At 37.4% G+C, this 19227-nt stretch overlaps 1 protein-coding gene across 1 annotated transcript in view; it reads right to left on the bottom strand.

The window, feature by feature from the left end:
• Positions 1-427: 427 nt before the first annotated feature.
• The window catches only part of miox (myo-inositol oxygenase), a 29696-nt gene continuing 10896 nt past the window's right edge, over positions 428-19227 (bottom strand). The window contains exons 3-10 of the mRNA XM_039761601.1: positions 17315-17395; positions 15068-15230; positions 14215-14282; positions 12853-12962; positions 10098-10165; positions 8059-8108; positions 2223-2335; positions 428-870 (exon numbers count right to left, since the gene is read on the bottom strand). Coding sequence (XP_039617535.1) covers positions 762-870; positions 2223-2335; positions 8059-8108; positions 10098-10165; positions 12853-12962; positions 14215-14282; positions 15068-15230; positions 17315-17395 — 762 coding nt within the window. The 3' untranslated portion in view covers positions 428-761. The remainder of the gene's footprint in view (positions 871-2222; positions 2336-8058; positions 8109-10097; positions 10166-12852; positions 12963-14214; positions 14283-15067; positions 15231-17314; positions 17396-19227) is intronic.

The following is a 19227-nucleotide window of genomic DNA, read 5'->3' on the forward strand; positions in this document are numbered from 1 at the left end:
GTGCTTTCTCAGGTTTTTTATTTTTAATAAATTTGCAAAAACCTCAAGTAAACTTTTTTCACATTGTCATTATGGGGTGTTGTGTGTAGAATTCTGAGGAAAAAAATGAATTTAATCCATTTTGGAATAAGGCTGTAACATAACAAAATGTGGAAAAAGTGATGCGCTGTGAATACTTTCCGGATGCACTGTACATACTGTATTAGTTAAAGAAGATTTTTTTAGTGATTTTCTGTATTTCATTGGTACACAAATTGACTCCTGAGAATAACTGTGGGATCAGCTTTTCAGTAAATTGGAAAATAACCCTGAAGACTTTTACTTTTCGACTCTTGAGTTATGCACCTGTGTCTTTTAGGTATTGATCATTTCAAAACAAACTTTGGGCATTAACATCAAATGTTTCCAATTTACTAATCTTGGATGATTTTTTTTTTTTTTTCGCTTTAGGTTTAAAGTAATGCTTGTTTAATGGTGAACAATTGCAACCCATTGGTTAACATTGCAAGCTTTTTTTAGCACATCATGTTCTTTGTATGTGTATATGTGTAATTTAACATTTCAAGACAAAAGGTGATAAGAAAAACAATTTTGTGATTTCTTTATTCTATTCCATAATAAAGCAGGGATTTTCTTTTTTTTGGAAGATTTATATTCCACCATGAATATAGGATGTTTACTTGAACAGTTGTCTTTATCACTTTGCATTGCCATCTTCAGTAGAGTGTTGGCTCTTTCCATCTTAGAGACAGACTTTCTTCTCACCAGTGCAGTTTTCCAGGGCAATACTTATTAATGAGTGACTGATAGTATGGCTTGAGGCTCTTGACATCTGGCAGATCAGTACTCTTTGTATAAAGGTCAAATTGGCTGAGAAGACATTATGATGAAAGGAAAAAGAAAATTAATCACATTTTCCTGGTGCCATCTTACTGAGTGGGGCTATGCATGTAAAGTGAACACAACTGTAGTACTAAACTGTTAAAGTATTATTGCAACATTAGATAAACTTTGAGGGTGAAACTTACCAGGTGTTACATATTCTAACACAAAAAACAATTATACCTCTCACATTTATTAATCAAATGTTTACATTTTGACCATTTTTTTTTAATCAATGTATACAATTAGAAAAATGATTACTCGTTATTCACGTGTTAACTACACGTTTGCCTTTCTCTAATAAAGGCAACTTGATGCTAGTTTTTGTTTCTAAGTCAACACACAATTTGCATGCCTGCATGTTTTTTTTTTTTTAGTTTTTGTTTTTTTAAGCAGACATCCTATTGTCACTGTCTGGCTTGTTTGGGGCTTTGCTTTCATTACACGCCTACAACTAGCCTGACCACTCTATCGGCTGTTTTTCTGGAGTTGTTTCTTTTGTGTAATTCTTCAGTATGTTTTTCTCAAACATTTCCAAAATCACTGATGCATCATTTTACTCAATATTCAACTCACTTTATCAAAGTAAATCAGTTGTTCTCAACCTGTGGGGCAGGCCCCTAGGGGGGGCGCGAAGATGTGAAAAAAAGAAAACAAGAATCAAAAATATGAAAAAAAAAAAACATGTTGAAACCAAAACAAATTAACTTAAACTACATTCTGATACTAGAACAATAAATATAGAGTTAGATAAATGTCGATAAAAGTTAAGTAGGTATAATAAAATATGCATCTACATTTCAGTTGGGGGGGGGGGGGGGGGCACGGTTAAAACTGTTATGAAAACTCGGGTTGCAAATACTTAAAGGTTGAGAAACGCTGAAGTAAATGAATGTCACTCAGGCTGTTTTTCTTCCAAGGTGTTTTAGCACCTGAATTTTGTCAGAGATGGAGAGGAGCTTCTAGAGCTGTCACTTTGTTTAGGTAAGTGGACAAGCCATAGTCCTGTTATTAAATATTGATTCTAGAGTGTTCTTTTATACTTTAATGTTCACACCCAGTATTATTGTTCGTTTTATGTATGGGTGTACACCATGAATAGCTATAAAATATGAGCATCTGATCTGCTGATTATACTTAAGAGATGTTATTTTTACCCCTCAAGATTCTATGACTCGGTCCGTTTGTGTAATGAATTCTTGGACTAATTTAATCATAATGTCTGGCTCAAACCCATGTCAAGGGCTTTTTCCTGGTAGTTGATTTGGTAAGCTAGGGTTTCTCACTAATGTGAATTTAAGCACGAGTTAATAGGAAATCAAAATATTTATTTTACTCACTTGAACTCTTTCACCCAAGGTAGCATCTTCTGATCCTTTTCATTGCAAAGATGCATGTAATCTCCATGGGTATGCCAGGGGTAAAAGGAGTGGAAGCGAATCATATACAGACCCTGAAATAAATTACTACAGTCATATTTGTGGCAAGCATTTTTTTTTTTTTGTAATTTCTCATGTAAAATGCAACAGTTCTGTATAAAGAATTGTTCTTTGCTTATCTCTGCTTTTTGAAGTTTGTTTTGAGATTCTGTAAATTTCCAAAGATTTTCTGTCAAAAGATTACCTTTGTGTACATGTCTGAACATGAGCCAATATTACCAGTACACTTCTAAGAAAGTGTTCCACTTTTTGTATGCATTATATTTTAAAAATTTTCAACCACAATTCCAAAAAAGTTAGGATGCTATGTAAAAAGTAATTAAAACCAGAATGCAATGATTTGCAAATCTTATAAACCCATATTTTATTCACAATAGAACATATAAAACATATCAAATGTTGAAAGTGGGACATTTTCCTATTTCATGAAACAAAACATGCCCCAAAAAAGATGAGACGGGGTCAACAAAAGAATAGAAAAACAGCTGGAGGAACATTTTGCAGCTAATTAGGTTAATTGGCATCGGATCAGAACATGATTGGGTATAAAAAGAACATCTTAAAGAGGCAGAGTCTCTCAGTAAAGATTGGTGGCAGATTGGTGATGAGGTTCACCAATCTGCAAAAAAACTGCACCTACAAATTGTGGAACAATTTTAGGCTAATGCTGCTCAATGTATTTTTGACTATGTCATCATCTACAGTACATAATATCAAAAGAATCTGGAGAAATCTCTGTTCGCAAGGAACAAGGCCGAAAATCAATATTGGATGCCTCCGATCTTTGTGCCTTCAGGCAGCACTCGATTAAGAACAGGCCTGATTCTGTCATGGAAATCGCAGCATGGGCTCAGGAACACTTTCAGAAATCGTCTGTGAACACAGTTCACTGTGCCATCCACAAATGCATCTCTATTATGCAAAGAAGAAGCCGTATGTGAACATAATTCAGAAACTCCACCATCTTATCTGGGCCAAAGCTCATTTAATATGGAAGGGGACAAAGTAGAAAATTGCTCTGTGCTCAGACAAATTGAAATTAGAAATTCTATTTGGACAACTTGGATGGCGTGTCCTCCTGACGAGGAGAGGAGTCATCCGGTGTAATCACCACCCGGTTCAAAAGCCTGCATCTCTTATGGTATGGTGGTGCATTAGTGCCAGTTTGGCTGCTTACACATATGGAAAGGCACCATCAATGCTGAAAGGTATATATAGGTTTTAGATAAACATATTCGCCCATCCAGATGACATCTTTTTCAGAGAAGGTCTTGCATATTTCAGCAAGACAATGCTAAACTTCATCTATTACAACAATATGGCTTCATAGTAGAAGAGTCTGAGTGCTGAACTGACCTGCCTGCAGTCCAGACCGTTCACCAACTGAAAACATGAAACAAAAAATACGACAAAGATGACCCAGGACTGTTGAGCAGACAAGAATGGGACAACATTCCTCTCCCAAAAGTCTAGCATCTGGTCTCCTCAGTTTCCAGATGTTTACAAACTGTTGTTAAAAGAAGAGGGGATGCTAAACAGTGGTAAATATGGCCCTGTCCCAGAATGTTGCTGGCAGCAAATTCAAAATGACCTTCTTTTCTTAAAATGGTACATTTTCTCAGTTAAAATATTTGAAATGTTCTCTTAAGTTCTGTTGTGAATAAAATATGGGTTTATGAGATTCACACATCATTGAATTCTGTTTTTTACATTTTACACAGCGTCCCTAAACATTTGCTCACACTTGTTGAGCAATATCCTCGATTTTTCTGTCACTTTTCTTGAAGAACTGAAGTACATCTTACTTTATGTGAGATTTTATGAGACAATATCAACATTTTTTCCCCTTTGTGTTTCAAAACGTGGAATTAATTTTAACTATTTGTTCCTGTTTTCTTAATGTTGAGTATTGCAAGTATTCCTCTTGTATTTTATATTTATATAAACCCCTCCTAAAACAATTAGCATAATTGTCTCTTCCTCAGTGCATAAGGTAATGTCAAGTGGTAACACCTACAACATCCAACTGCCCTGAAGAATGAATTAAAATGGTCTTGATTGTGGTATTGAAATGCAGATTTTTTTTTTCCATTGGGAAATTTTGGAAAGTTTGACACTTGCAGAGACATTCTTTCCTGAAGAATAAACCAATTTTGCAGCATTTAAATCCATATTGTATGAACAGGTGATCACTTAAGTTCAGAAATCATTTTTAAAGCTTGAGCAAAAAAGAAAATACGTAGGACGTACAGTACAGGCCAAAAGTTTGGACACACCTCCTCATTCAATGTGTTCTCTTTATTTTCATGACCATTTACAGCACTCCATCACTCTCCTTCTTGGTCAAATAGCCCTTACACAGCCTGGAGGTGTGTTTGGGGTCATTGTCCTGTTGAAAAATAAATGATCGTCCAACTAACCTGACTTCTGCACAACTACTGGTCTACTGGTCCCAACCCCACTGATAAAGCAAGAAATTCCACTAAATAACCCTGATAAGGCACACCTGTGAAGTGAAAACCATTTCAGGTGACTACCTGTTGAAGCTCATCGAGAGAATGCCAAGAGTGTGCAAAGCAGTAATCAGAGCAAAGGGTAGCTATTTTGAAGAAACTAGAATATAAAACATGTTTTCAGTTATTTCACCTTTTTTTGTTAAGTACATAACTCCACATGTGTTCATTCATAGTTTTGATGCCTTCAGTGAGAATCTACCAATGGAAATGGTCATGAAAATAAAGAAAACACATTGAATGGGGAGGTGTGTCCAAACTTGCCTGTACTGTATATGTAAATTTTACGTCTGGTGGAAGCATTGTAATAAAATAAATAATTTTAATAATTGTATAGATTGTCTGTGTTTGGTTGAAAGAGTGTGCAGATAGCTAAAATAATATACTGTATATACAGCGGTACATAGTGTGCTTCTGTGCTTAAGTGTAGCATTTAACAAGCTGCTCAAGTTCCTCTGTTACAGCGCATCACTTTTTCCACATTTTGTTATGTTACAGCCTTATTCCAAAATGGATTGAATTCATTTTTTTCCTCAGAATTCTACACACAACACCCCATAACGACAATGTGAAAAAAGTTTACTTGAGGTTTTTGCAAATGTATTAAAAATAAAAAATCTGAGAAAGCACATGTACATAAGTATTCACAGCCTTTGCCGTGAAGCTCAAAATTGAGCTCAGGTGCATCCTGTTTCCCCTGATCATCCTTGAGATGTTTCTGCAGCTTAATTGGAGTCCACCTGTGGTAAATTCAGTTGATTGGACATGATTTAGAAAGGCACACATATGTATGGTAGAGTGGCCAGATGGAAGCAACTCATTAGTAAAAGGCACATGGCAGCCCACCTGGAGTTTGCCAAAAGGCACCTGAAGGACTCTCAGACCATGAGAAACAAAATTCTCTTGTCTGATGAGACAAAGATTGAAGTCTTTGGTGTGAATGCCAGGCATCATGTTGGGAGGAAACCAGGCATCGCTCATCACCAGGCCAATACCATCCCTACAGTGAAGCATGGTGGTGGCAGCAAAATTGAGCAAAGGCTGTGAATAGTTATGTACATGTGATTTCTCAGTTTTGTTATTTTTAATAAATTTGCAAAAACCTCAAGTAAACTTTTTTCATGTTGTCATTATGGGGTGTTGTGTGTAGAATTCTGAGGAAAAAAATGAATTCAATCCATTTTGGAATAAGGCTGTAACATAACAAAATGTGGAAAAAGTGATGCGCTGTAAAATACTTTCCGGATGCACTGTACCTCTTACAACACTGCATTGATGGAAAATGAAATATATGTAGCTCCTGTAGATTGATTCATTTTGTTAATGTTGAAGTAGGGACTGCATATGGCTATTCAAAATATTTTGAGGTGTTCATACTAAGTCTTAGTACTCCAGGTGTGGTTTGAGATCATTCGTATTATGTAGTTTTATGGTTTTCTCTGGTTACATGCAGGACATCTTTGCCTTTTTCTGCTGCTCTGGGAACTCTGCTATAACTTCACAGTTGAGGAATCTTCTGTCAATTTTAAGTAATCCAAAATGATTATCAAAAATAAAGGAAACAAATCATGTTAAAACTAAAGACGTTACAGGCTTTTTTTTTTTTTTAAACTTACTGTAAATTGCACTGACACCTAGATTTGTTATCTGCTTTAAATGTGTGTGCTTCCTCCACATCATCTCGAAAGTATTTATCAGATCAAATAAGTTGGTTCTTGGAATATAATGCTATTTATTAACATATTGTTAAACTATTTTGACATCCCTTTCCCAACTATATTTGACCACAGATAAGCTGCTTGTGAGTGCCATACAGTGTGAAGATAAAAATAAGGTTCTGAATAATTTCTGATCAAATGTTAATCAACATTGTAGGAAAATAATGTGCCCGTTTGTTTTGGGTTTTTTTTTTTTTGGCTATTTGTACCAACCACTGTTGCAAACTGTGGCATGGCCTTATTTGAAACAGAATGTTAGTACATCACAAGACATGCACCCTATCATACATGAAGCAATTTAGTCAGTCATTTTCCAACCCACTCTATCCTAACTACAGGGTCACAGGGATCTGCTGGGGCCAATCCCAGCCAACACAGGGCGCAAGGCAGGAACAAACCCCGGGCAGGGTGCTAACCCACCGCAGGGCACACACACACACACACACACCAGATACAATTTAGGATTGTCAATGCACCTAACCTGCATGTCTTTGGACTGTGGGAGGAAACTCACGCAGACATGGAGTGAACCCAGGTCTCCTTACTGTGAGGCACCAGCGCTACCACTGCACCTCCGCGCCACCCTGAAGCAAATAAGTCCTAATAAAAAGGGTAACAACTGGTGTGCACTCAGTCCATTTCTGTAGAACCTTGCATTAATTAATTTTGCTATACAAAGATCTAGAATTGCATTGAATTACACTATATATCCATGAAATATGGTTTGTGTTTAATTCAGTCATCCATGCCATTTTAGGAGGAGTAATACAATGGAGATGGCTAACATACTGTAACTGTGGGAAAACCTATTTAATTCCCAGCCATTCCAGCCCATTTGGTTTTTGTTTTTTGTTTTTTTTTTTTTTTTAAGAGAAATCTTTCTTCTCAATTTTCAAAGACCTGTGTATTAGGTCATTATCAACTCAAAATTGATGTACTTTAAAGAAGTATTAGAGATTGTATATGGTTTGGGATGAGATTGGCAATTTGGCAGCTAATGACCTGTTACTGTCTTGCTCATGTAAGGATGAGCTCTGCTTCTCATTTATCCTTTTATGGATAAAGCAGATTAAAAAAAATAAATGGATAGTATTAACATTTAAACTCCACATTGACAAAGAAAATGTGGTTCCCAGAGTCTGCTGCAGTATTGTCTTGTGTCAGATAAGCCACTGACACTGATAATGCTCTGCACCCTGATGGCAACTGGAAGCAGTTGGCAGCTCTTGCAAAATGTCGAGTTTGCCTAAAGTAATAAAATATTTTGTTGATTAACTGAATTTCCTTATCACAGATTTTTATGGCTGTCCAAAAGAAGCTCATTATGATAACTTGCTCAGAATGAAGCCCCGGAAAGTAAGTAAATGCATTTAGTTCAAACATATTTATTTTAAAGCTTTGTTGTGCAAAGGTTATCCAGCTTGGCATAGTAAAATATAAGCAAAGTGTTTTGTATTTGTTTTTGTGTGTGTTTGTTTTTTTTTGACAAACAATAGACATTCTTACCTCTTCAGGCAAAGGGCATTTATTGAAGGTCATTACTTGGTACATGTATTCTGTCAGATAGGAAATGACACAACAGGTGATTACTACTTTGTGACAAATAGCTATATACATTTACAACTTACTACTTAAGGATATATATTTTACTCAGCCTCAAGGTGTTTACAATACTCGGGTGTTACGGCAATTGATTTATTGCCAAATAAAAAAATAAGTTGTATTCCACTTATTTTAAAGAACTATTAGATTATTCAAAATATATGTAGGTGTGAGCATCCCATGTACTACTCCATGTATAAAAGACAAATCTGCAGCCTTTTCCTACTAGCACCAGAGCTCTTTTTGGACCTGTTACTACCTCATTCTTAAGCATTCTTATTGCGTTACCTTCACATATACAATGTCATTTTAACTTCATGTCCTCAAGTGTTTAAAACATTATTATATCTCAGTGTCACTTTTATCTGTGCAGTCACCAGAAAGGAACTAAACCATTGGAACTAGCCTAGTTTCAATCATGGGTCTATAACCTCACTTATGGCTCTTCCAGCACACAACACAATTACCCCATCTAACTAAAACAACATTTTGTTCACTTAGAAGGCCACTGATGCCCCTTTTTATAACCAGTTTCGCTGCCACTGCTGTTATCTATTACAGTTTTTGCCGGTATCTGCCTTACTCTCCAGACTAAACAAAACCTCAGTGTAGCCCAAATGCTGACAGCTCTACAAGATATGTATTTGAACTCCTTGCGTTTCCTTGCTCTATACCAGGGGTGGGCAGATTCAGTCCTAGAGGGCTGCAGGTTTTTGCTCCAACCCAATTGCTTAATAAGAAGCACTTCTTGCTCAAGTGACACCTCTCCTTCACTTTTGTTGTCTCGCTCCTTATGATTTTGAACCCTTATTGCTTATTTAAGTCTTAAACAGCTGTATTCTTCATTTTTAAATTGCTCCTTATTTCAATAAAATGCAAATAACAAAAGAAACCAGCAGTTCTCCAATTAGCTTGTTTGGTTTAATTAAATACTTGGAAGGAAAGTGAAAGAGAAAAACGTGAAGGACTGAGAATTACTCATCCATTTTAGCCTTCAAATCATTTGGATGATATGCTTACAAAGGAAATGACTTGACATAGCAGATTTAAAGCACTTAAAAGGCCATGAAATTAAATTATTGGCAACAATTGTTTTCTAATTAAGCAACTGGGTTGGAACAAAAACCTGCAACCACTGCGGCCCTCCAGGAACGACTTTGCTCACCCCTGCTCTATACAATTGAAATAAACGGTTTGAAAAGTGGATTGATACAATTGAATAATCTTAATTTAGAAAGGTTCTGCAGAGGTTCTGTGTGTCCTACCCGCATCAGCACTCCACAGATGGTAAACAGGTATAAAGGGGAGTCTGATAAGATCAAGTAAAGTCAGGAGGTTAAAAGAGCTGGGATTGTTGTGGAACTGGTGCTGTTATGGAGGAGAAGACAGACGGTCAAGAAGTGACCCCAAAATGAGTGTGCGATCAGCACTTGAGGGGCAGTGTTGCTCCTGCTAAGCTTCCTGGGAGCAGGAGTGACCAACCACTCCAAGTGCTGCCACAGAGGAATGGCAGCAGGAGACAGGAGCAGAGCTCTTGGGGTTCCCATAGGTGTTGAGGGGCATGAGCTGGGTTTGGGGTGTCCCAGCAGATACTGCCTGAGGTGGCAGGGGCCCAAGCTGAAGAGAAGGATGACTGAGCCTGTCAGTTTTAGAAGGAAGCGCTTAAGGCTCATGGTGGTTTTAAAAGAAAATCCTGACTGTGTTTTAACCTTGGGATTTTAACTGCTTCATTGATTTATTTACTTATTGGACTTTTTAACCTCCACTTTGACACTGTTTTTATAGATTATTTATTGAAGAAATTAGATTGCATGCCACTTAATTCTGAACTCTGCCTTTGTGTTAAATAAAATCATTTTGCACAAAAATAACTGAGAAGTTGCACTTAGGAAATCCATTATGTATGAATTTGCAAAATTGCACAGTCTGTACGTTATCCTCACCATCATGACCCCAGGACATCAGTACATTTTCTAATCCACAGTTTGGTTTGTACACACCATGCAGAGTGCTAAGAAGATAGAAAGATCAGTTAATGAAAAGTAAATTCATTAATATCTATTTAGCTTTCATAAAGAGGACTTCATAGCAGGCACAAAATAAGTGATAATCTATGATCAATGAATTCTGCTGTTCTGTTGAGATGGTTTGGATGGCACAATACCATGAAGGTTTATTGGCCATTCCCAGTTTTTAAGAGTTCCAAGCAAGAGCAATACATTACTGCATTTGTCAGTGCTTACTGCTGACAGAAACTGTGACAATGTCATGTGTACTGTGGCAGTAGTAGCTTAATGAGTGCCGTAATGGTTTTTCCTCTTTAAAGTAGTATGTATTTGACTCTTAAATGTGTTTAGAACTGGAATTTAAAGTTTACTGTGCAAATGAATGTCTCTTTGTCATGGTGTAATAAATTTGGTGATGGAAAATGCATTGCTACTTATTTTACTACTGTATAGTTAGAAAATGAGGACCTTTTATCGCTGAACAGAATACACCTACTAAGTACAGAATACAGCGACACTCTTCATTAGCATCTGTATACAAACCTAAAGTTAATACACGTCGATAAATAGTGCCTACTTACCAAAATTGACTCATTAAGTTTATCAGTTTGAGCTGATGTACTTCTGCTCATCAATTAACAAAATATGCATTCTAAGTTATGTTATTTTCTCCCAAATTTTATAGGAATATTGTAAATAAACACAATGAAGAAGGTGCTAGAATGTAGTTATGTCTCTGAACTTCAACATCAATCTTCAACCGAAAGACAGATGCTTCCATTGCCATATGTGCGTATACTGTATATTTCAGAAGGATGCCAGCACTCCTAAAATATGTTTTCATTAATAGTGTTTACTATTTTTTTTCATTCATATTTATGTATAAACAACTCTGACATTCTATAACCTTGGTTAATTAGCATAATTCCCAGCAAGCTTTAGACTCTCCCAAGGTCTTTTGCTTCACTTCCTTCAGAGATGGCGCCTTTTATCACCACAAACCCCTCTCTTCTGAAGCAGTCCTCAAATGGAGAGTGAGGAGATCAGGATCTCCAATTTTTCAATTCCTTTTTCGTACAGTTTAGCACAGTTGCCTGTGATTCTGTCTGTGACGTTGCCGTCTAGTTTTAATGCAAAAATGTTGACTTTGTGAGTAGTGGTTTGCATCCTTTTCCTTTATGTCGTCATGTTTAGTTTGACATGTACAACTGTAGCTTTGTCTGTATGATCTGAATGGCTTTATTATTGTGTTTCTAAGTTCTGTGAAGTTGTTGCATGTGTGAGCAGTGTCCATGTGGGTACAAGATATGTTTTAATGCCAGAATTACAACAGAGACATCAAAAATTTGAAAAAGATTAATTGTATATATGACTTGTTGTCTTTCATCCCCCATCCCCTCCACTCATTGGAGAAACTGTGGCGCGACTTCTGTCTTAAAAATCCAGAGGAGTGCAGTCCACTCTGGGAAATAATGGCAAGAGGAAAATTCAGTTGTAGCAGAACACTTATTACTGTAATACAGGTGTACAATGATGAACTAAGTATGTCCAGATATTCTCCTTTAAACAAAAGAGCAAGACAACTGTAATCTTGGTTATCAGTATGACCTCGGAGCATGGGATCAGGTTCTCAGTCTTTCTGGCTTTATGGATTTTAAGTAGGATGTGTCAGAAAAATTACTTGTGGCCAAGCGTTTATAGCAATTTTTTTTTTTTTTAAGTTTCAATGTCTTCTTATCCCTCAGTTGAGGAGACAAATTCACTAAAGGTTGAATTGTTATGTCGCTAACAAGGAATGTCAGATGGAAATCTTCTCTGTAGACATTTAAAGCAAGGTTTTTAGGCAGTAACTGGTAATAATATTTTAGCAAAAAATGCACGTTACAAACATTCAAATGGATATCAGATATGTGGTTTTTGCAACATGTTATGTGAGACTTTTTTTCCACATCGTTTGCTGTTGTCCAGTGTCAGACCATAGCATCCCATTCTATGAGAAATGTCCTTTTTTCACGAAAACATGAGATTACATTTTTTTTCTCAGCCACCAACACAAACTACATGGTGTAAGTAACATCAAAAAAATGATCTATGGTGGGGTATTCCTTTAAATTAGAGACATCAGTTGAGTTCAGACTGTGTGAAAAGTAACTAGAGCACCCAGGACAAAACAAACTGACCACAGATGTTGGTTAAGCCAGAGCTGTGAGGTAACTGTGGCAACTGGTAAATTATTAGAAATGCTTTTTAAATGCAATTTCATAACAAATCTGGTAAATCTAACTTAGAGTGACCAAAAACCTGGTCCTCTCCAGGCTGTTCTATCTGGATGACACACCAGTTCATTGCAATAAATAATACCATTTTTGAAATAGAATTTTTTCTGTTCTGCAAAATAGAATTATATAATCAAGTAGTTTTCATTTTAATGTAACATTTGTTTTAGTTGAATTTATTTTGATCTTTATGTCATTTTCAGTTGCAAGTATGTCAGCACATTGTGAGATTTATTTGGTTTAGCTCATACCATCACGTTAAATGCTATGCAAAATAATAACTAATGCTGTTTCCTGTTAAAGATGCTACATAAAGTAAGTGTTCGGTAGGATTGATAAGCTAAATTAGTTTATTAAATGGTCTAACCTAGTGCACCAATGCAGAAAGTTCATTGATGTAAAAGAACATCTCTTACTTGTAGCGTGGGTCTTTGTCATCAACATTTTCACTGAAGCTTGAATCTCTGAACACAATGGAGTTTTGGAATTTGCAGCCAACTGGGAAGGTATCTCCAACGACAGACCACTACAAACAAAAGTGACAGTTCTCATTAATTGCTTAAGGTGGACATGATGACCTTTCTAGTTTACATTGATTGTGCTCAGGCCTAACACATTCATCACTTGGGTGTGGAGACCATGTCAGAGGAAAACCTATAGACACCCAGACTTTGTGAGGCAGCAGTGCTTAAGAATGTTTCTAGTTAATATGACTATCCATCCATCCATTTTCTAACCCGCTGAATCCGAATACAGGGTCACGGGGGTCTGCTGGAGCCAATCCCGGGCAGGGTGCCAACCCACCACAGAACACACACCAAGCACACACTAGGGCCAATTTAGAATCGCCAATCCACCTAACCTGCATGTCTTTGGATTGTGGGAGGAAACCGGAGCGCCCGGAGGAAACCCACGCAGACACAGAGAGAACATGCAAACTCCACGCAGGGAGGACCCGGGAAGCGAACCCAGGTCTCCTAACTGCGAGGCAGCAGCGCTACCACTGCGCCACCGTGCCGCCCTTAATATGACTACTTCATTACAAAAAAAAAAGGAAATTTGGCATAAACATGGAACTCACAAGCTTCTGTGCATTTAGTTTTGGAATTGATGACTCCATATTGGAATGTTCCAGACCAGTCACTCTCTGTGTGGGTTTTGGATTGTTCTTCAGTGTCTGAGTGGAGGTACTCGAGTTTCCTCTCACATCTCATATTACCATTAATCAGCCACTTGTAACTTCTCCCTTTGGGCTGCTTCCTAAGCATTTTTTGATTACAGATTTTTATTAGTGTTGTACTTGTGTTTTGATGTGGACAGCATTCTATTGCAAAGTATTGACAGAAATGAAATGCTTATTCATATTGCATTTTCAAACATGCTTAAGCCAGCTGTGAGTTATGACTTCAGAGACTGTGCCAACTGGACTTGGTCCTGGATAGGATACCGGTCTATTGTGTGGTCTACTCATGAACAAATCAACAAGAAGTCAGTTCAGAGTTGTAAATTAACCTAATCAGCACATCTTTGAAGAGATGGAAAGGAAAACACACACATACACGGGGTGAACATGCAGAATCTACAAATGTGAGATGTGGATATGTTAGACAGCAATTCTAGCCACTGCTCTTTACCATCTCATTTTGACAGATCTAGAGTAGAAAAATCTCTGAAAGAAGGAGCAAAAAAAGTATTGTTTTTGTGAAGTGAGCAGGTTCTTTTCGGAGTTATTTCATCCTCTTATCTCAGTCTGCTGTTCCACTCGATTATCTGTGTACCTGAGGTTCTCCCCAGAGAGCCAAAATTTTCCCAATGTCATGCAGGAGTCCAACCAGTTGGAACCAATCTATGGGGAAAAAGAGACACAATTAACTGCTGTTTTTGTTTTTTTTACAGGCTTTACTGTCTGTGACTGCATAAACTTGAAGGGTTTTAAACAAGCAAGTTGGTTTCTTCCTTTATCATTTTTTATATGCTTAATTCTATGTTAATGAAAATAACATTAGTTAAACATCTGTTGTTACATTTTTATTGCTTTCGGTGGATACAACTACAAAAACTTAGCTGCAAATATTATACAATTTATTCAGTTTAAATGATAGCTGGGAGTGATGCAGCATATACAGTGACTGCTATTCATTAACACAGTGTTCTTATTCAGGATAATGAAGAACAAACCCCAATCCCAGTATCACTTGGCTCAATTCAGGCACCAAACTTAATAAACTAACAAGATAATGTGTACTACACAAAGATAAAATCTTGCATATGACATTAAATAGTTTTCATGTTGTTTTGATTTTAAAGCTTGTCTAAATGGTGTGGCACCGAGACATCCCTGCAGGACCTGCCATTCACCAGTTTTAAATGGTAATGAGTAATGTATGTTTAAAGAATATACATATATACTAAATCCATATTGTGTTTTATGCTGCTCCCGGAAAAGCACGTCTACAAATTGTTTACTTTGTTCCATTCAGTGTTACTAGTGCCTTTGATGAACATGTTGTTTTTAGACGTAGTCTCCTATCCCTGTCTTTTTCAGAGCAGGTGGAAGGTCATTCATAGATTTAGATTGCCAGAGGGTGCATCACTTTTTTTCCCACAGTCTTTGTTACTGGCTATGCAGACCTTTGTCTGGATGTGCTCTGCGGATCCCCTCTGCCGTTTGATAAGCATGATAGGAGTTTGGAAAATCAACATCAGGGTCAGATTGGTCAACCAGCTGGTCGAGAGCATCCAGGCTCTCCATTACTGTCATGTGAGCGTGATTGCAGTTTGACCATTCTCTTTGCTGAAACGAAAGTTTGAGGGGAAAAAAAAAATTAAAATTTCATTTTGTAAACCAACACAGTGAACAATACTTGAAGTGGCCTTCAGCATTAGGCTTCTAGTAACTGATTCCACTACATGCATTTTCAACAGTAAGTACAGTACATTGTTTTTGTATCCTTTTCTGTAATGAAAAATGAAATTGATAAGCTGATTCTCTTATACAAGTTAACTTACAGATGACAGTGCAAAGTGTAATTCATTACACATTTTTACCATTAAAATACATGCAAAATAAGTCACCTGCTCCTGGTCACAGAACATAGCATAGACAAAGAGAGAAATGTGCTACTTTCTTATTTCACTGACACCTATAACCAAGACAACATGCATGCTCAAAACAGATTAACTTGTACATGTATTGAAGCACAACCAGATGAAAAGACCTGCTCTTGATTGCATTCTAGATTAAGGTGAGAACTGAATAAATCCTATTGTCCTTTGATGACGAATGATGTTTACTGATGTTTACTGTCCTTCGATTGTTGGAAGTGCTGTTTTTATGCTGCTGTGATAGTAAAGAAGTTCTGAGAGAAGTGTGCTTCACCTGCCCCACTGATACTAAATTAATGCAGTTGGCAAGAAAGTGAGACAGAAATGTTGGTATATTTGGCTAGAATTGTTTATAAGTTGTGGAACGGGACCCAGACACAAACAGGCAGACATGTTGTAAATCCACCACCACACGTTTATTTACAATATATACAAAGTCAACAGTGCATCCAAAACCCCACAAGTCCCCAAAGTCCAGGCCTCTCACACACTCTGCCTTTCTCCTTCTTCAGGCCGCCTCCACTCTCGCTTCTCCTGCTTTGTCCTCTCCTTACCCGACCCCAGCCTCGAATGAAGGGAGGCGGCCCCTTTTATCCACACCCGGATGTGCTTCAGGTGCTTCCCGGCAATCTCCCGCCGACACGCCCCAGTGGAAGCACTCCGGGTGTCCCTGCTTCTCTTCCCCCCCAGCACTTCCTAGTGTGGTGGAAGTGGTGAGGTCCAGGGCTCCCAAGGCATTGGGGCGCCCTCTGGCGGTGACCACGGGCCCTTACAGGGTTGGGCTTCCAAGCCCTCTACCCGTGGCCCCCAACACAACAAGGGTGGTCGCCCTCTCATGGTCTGGAGGAGGCACAAACCCTCCTCCACTCCTCCTAGGCGTCCCGACTGGGTACCACCCCCAGCCGTCCACCACAAAGTCTTATGTATGTAACTGTCTCCTTAGTGAGCTTAGTATTTTGGGAACAACAACAACATTTACTGTATATACAGTACTCTCGTATAAGTCAGGTCTTGAAACCTGAAAATTTGATCATAAAATCAGACCCTGAATTATATGCCTGTTCAAAAATATGACGCTCAATTTTGTATCTTCTTGCTCCTCCAATCTCACATCAGTTTCTCGGACGCATCGAATTTTGTTGCAGCAGCGCAGTTACCAATTTTTTTTTTAATTTTATTGATTTCATTAAAATCAAATAACATTCCATACATATAACTATATAACAAGTTTTACAAACAAAAAAAAAAGGTTTCTTTCTCCACTTCAACAACTTTTAATTTAAAACCAGTTTCATATTTCTTTCTGAATGCTTCATCATAGATAAGGGATGCTCTTATGATAAAGGTGTATGAGGGTGTGAGATACACAAAACAGTGCAAACATCGCTTTAGAATGGTTCAGGTATTACCGTGTGGTCACGTAGGCACAATACATAGGAAAAAAAAGGCAGTGTTCTCTGTGGTTACTCTCTCAGGTTGGCGTTAGCATATCATAATCTCTTGGACCAACAGGGTGAGTTTTCCGCATTCAAATTATACGAGCAACATTATTAAAAAATGGAAACTATACAGTAAAATCAAGCCCCAACTTATCCGCGGGAGAACTTAAACGCGAGTATAAACGGTATTTCTATGGCATGTTTTCATACAAATGATGTAGCCCACCCAATACTAAATAAAAGTTGGAAATAGCCACTCAAATTATATATACACAAACTCCTTTGATCACTTTATGAATTCACGGTGTATCTAACAATGTTTTCAGAAACATACCTTTTGCTTCGCAAACTCATAGGTCTGGTAAGTGTGCATCTTTTTATAAACATTGTACACCCGATCCAGAAGGTCTCCACTCTGTGAAATGGAAATGTATGAAATAGGATGAGTGACATACACCAAGCAATGTAAAAATCATTTGTGTTCCATGACTTTTCTTATCTAAACCTGTGATTTTAGCAATGAAATACAGCAAACCAATGGGTTATGTGGAATTTAATGAAAGTATTATTTTTATATCTTGTTAAAAAAAAATTGTTCACTTTCCTCAGTTGTGCTACATTTGGGACATAAATATGCTTAAAAAACACAAAATTATTATCTTTCCAATTTGAATTCTACACTGTTATCAATTGAACCCAATGTAATCATTATTAGATGATTTTTTTTTTTAAATTGTGTCCAAAGACTCTCATCCTCACACTCCAACATATACAGGCGTCACTCCAAAAGTGGTCTGATTGTGTTTTCTGGTCTGGGAATACCAAAACATAAACTTAAAGTGGAAATTTTGATCTTGTCTCAGTATTTTCCCTTTACACAGGCATACCAGTAAAACTAACACAGGAAGAGCAGCTATTAGTAGGTTTGAATTTTTGACACCATTTCCTTCCACTCAGTTGCAGTTTGAAAAGTAAATGTCACTATGAACACACATGCAATATGTTGCACATATTCTTATATCATAGTGCATTGTGCCCTATACCAAACAAGTAAATTATTTAAATTTCAAGGCAATCTGTAGAGGCCGAAAGGTAATTTTGTTTTCACGATCTTTCAATTTTAAAAACTAATTCATATCAATGCAAAACTGCATTAGTGTAGAATGCATTGATTAACTTTTTGAAAATGGAAATTAACTTTTTTGTTTGAGCACTTCTACTTTTCCAGCTCAGTCACGCCCATTATGGAGGCTTAGCTTCCTTGTGACGCTTATACTGTCAAGCATGTAAACACACAAATATGTAGGTAAATTAGTAGGCAAATAAATAAATACAGTGAACCCTCGTTTATCACGGTTAATCCGTTCCAGACTTGACCGTGATAAATGAATTTTCGCGAAGTAGGATTCTTTATTTATAAATCGAATATTTTTGCAGTTAGAGTATAGAAAACCTGTTTACGACCTTCTAAATACGTTTTTTAACATTATTAGAAATCTTTATAGACATGAAATAACACACTTTAGTCACCATTACACTCGTATTACCCAATATATTTGACAAAATAAGAGAAAATAAGACATATTAGACGTTACAAATATATTATTACTAGGCTCACCTGCCTTTTAAGGCGACCGACTTTTATCTTCAATTTGTGTGCGCTCCTTGTGTACATCAGGCATGTAAGTGTAGGGAATGAGAACATTAAAGTGCCCATTCATAACATCTCCCAAAAACCTGCTTTTTTATCCCCTCGAGTGCCTGTCCAAAGTCGTACAATGTCAGCCCGAATGTGTACCGCTAAAGACGGAGTTTCATGCACTAAATAAGCTATAGATGAGAATAAGCAAGCACCATCTCCCCTGATATTTACTACGTGGTGAGGCATTTGTACTCCATCAACATTAATTATTTCCAGAGACATAATTTTGTCTATTTTTCCAGCGCATCGCGCACAAAAGCAAGGGAATGATGGAAGCAGCAGAACTCTGCTCATATCGCGTCACTTTGTACCGCAAGCCACAAGTAGTAAGTCTGTGATAAGCGGAATAGCGTTACGCTCTGCACTCACGGGACGGAAGGACAATCCCGAACGCTTTTATATAGTAGATTATTGTACTGTACATTTAATTACACACACACAGTTCTTACACACAACCACTAACCTATGAAGGCACAACCTCAGTAGGAGAGTCTTCAGGTGGTGCAGTATATTCAGCAGGTGCATCATTGTCTTCTTCCGCTGAA

This window comes from Polypterus senegalus, chromosome 8 (genome assembly GCF_016835505.1).
Source record: "Polypterus senegalus isolate Bchr_013 chromosome 8, ASM1683550v1, whole genome shotgun sequence".
Classification (NCBI taxonomy): Eukaryota; Metazoa; Chordata; class Cladistia; order Polypteriformes; family Polypteridae; genus Polypterus; species Polypterus senegalus.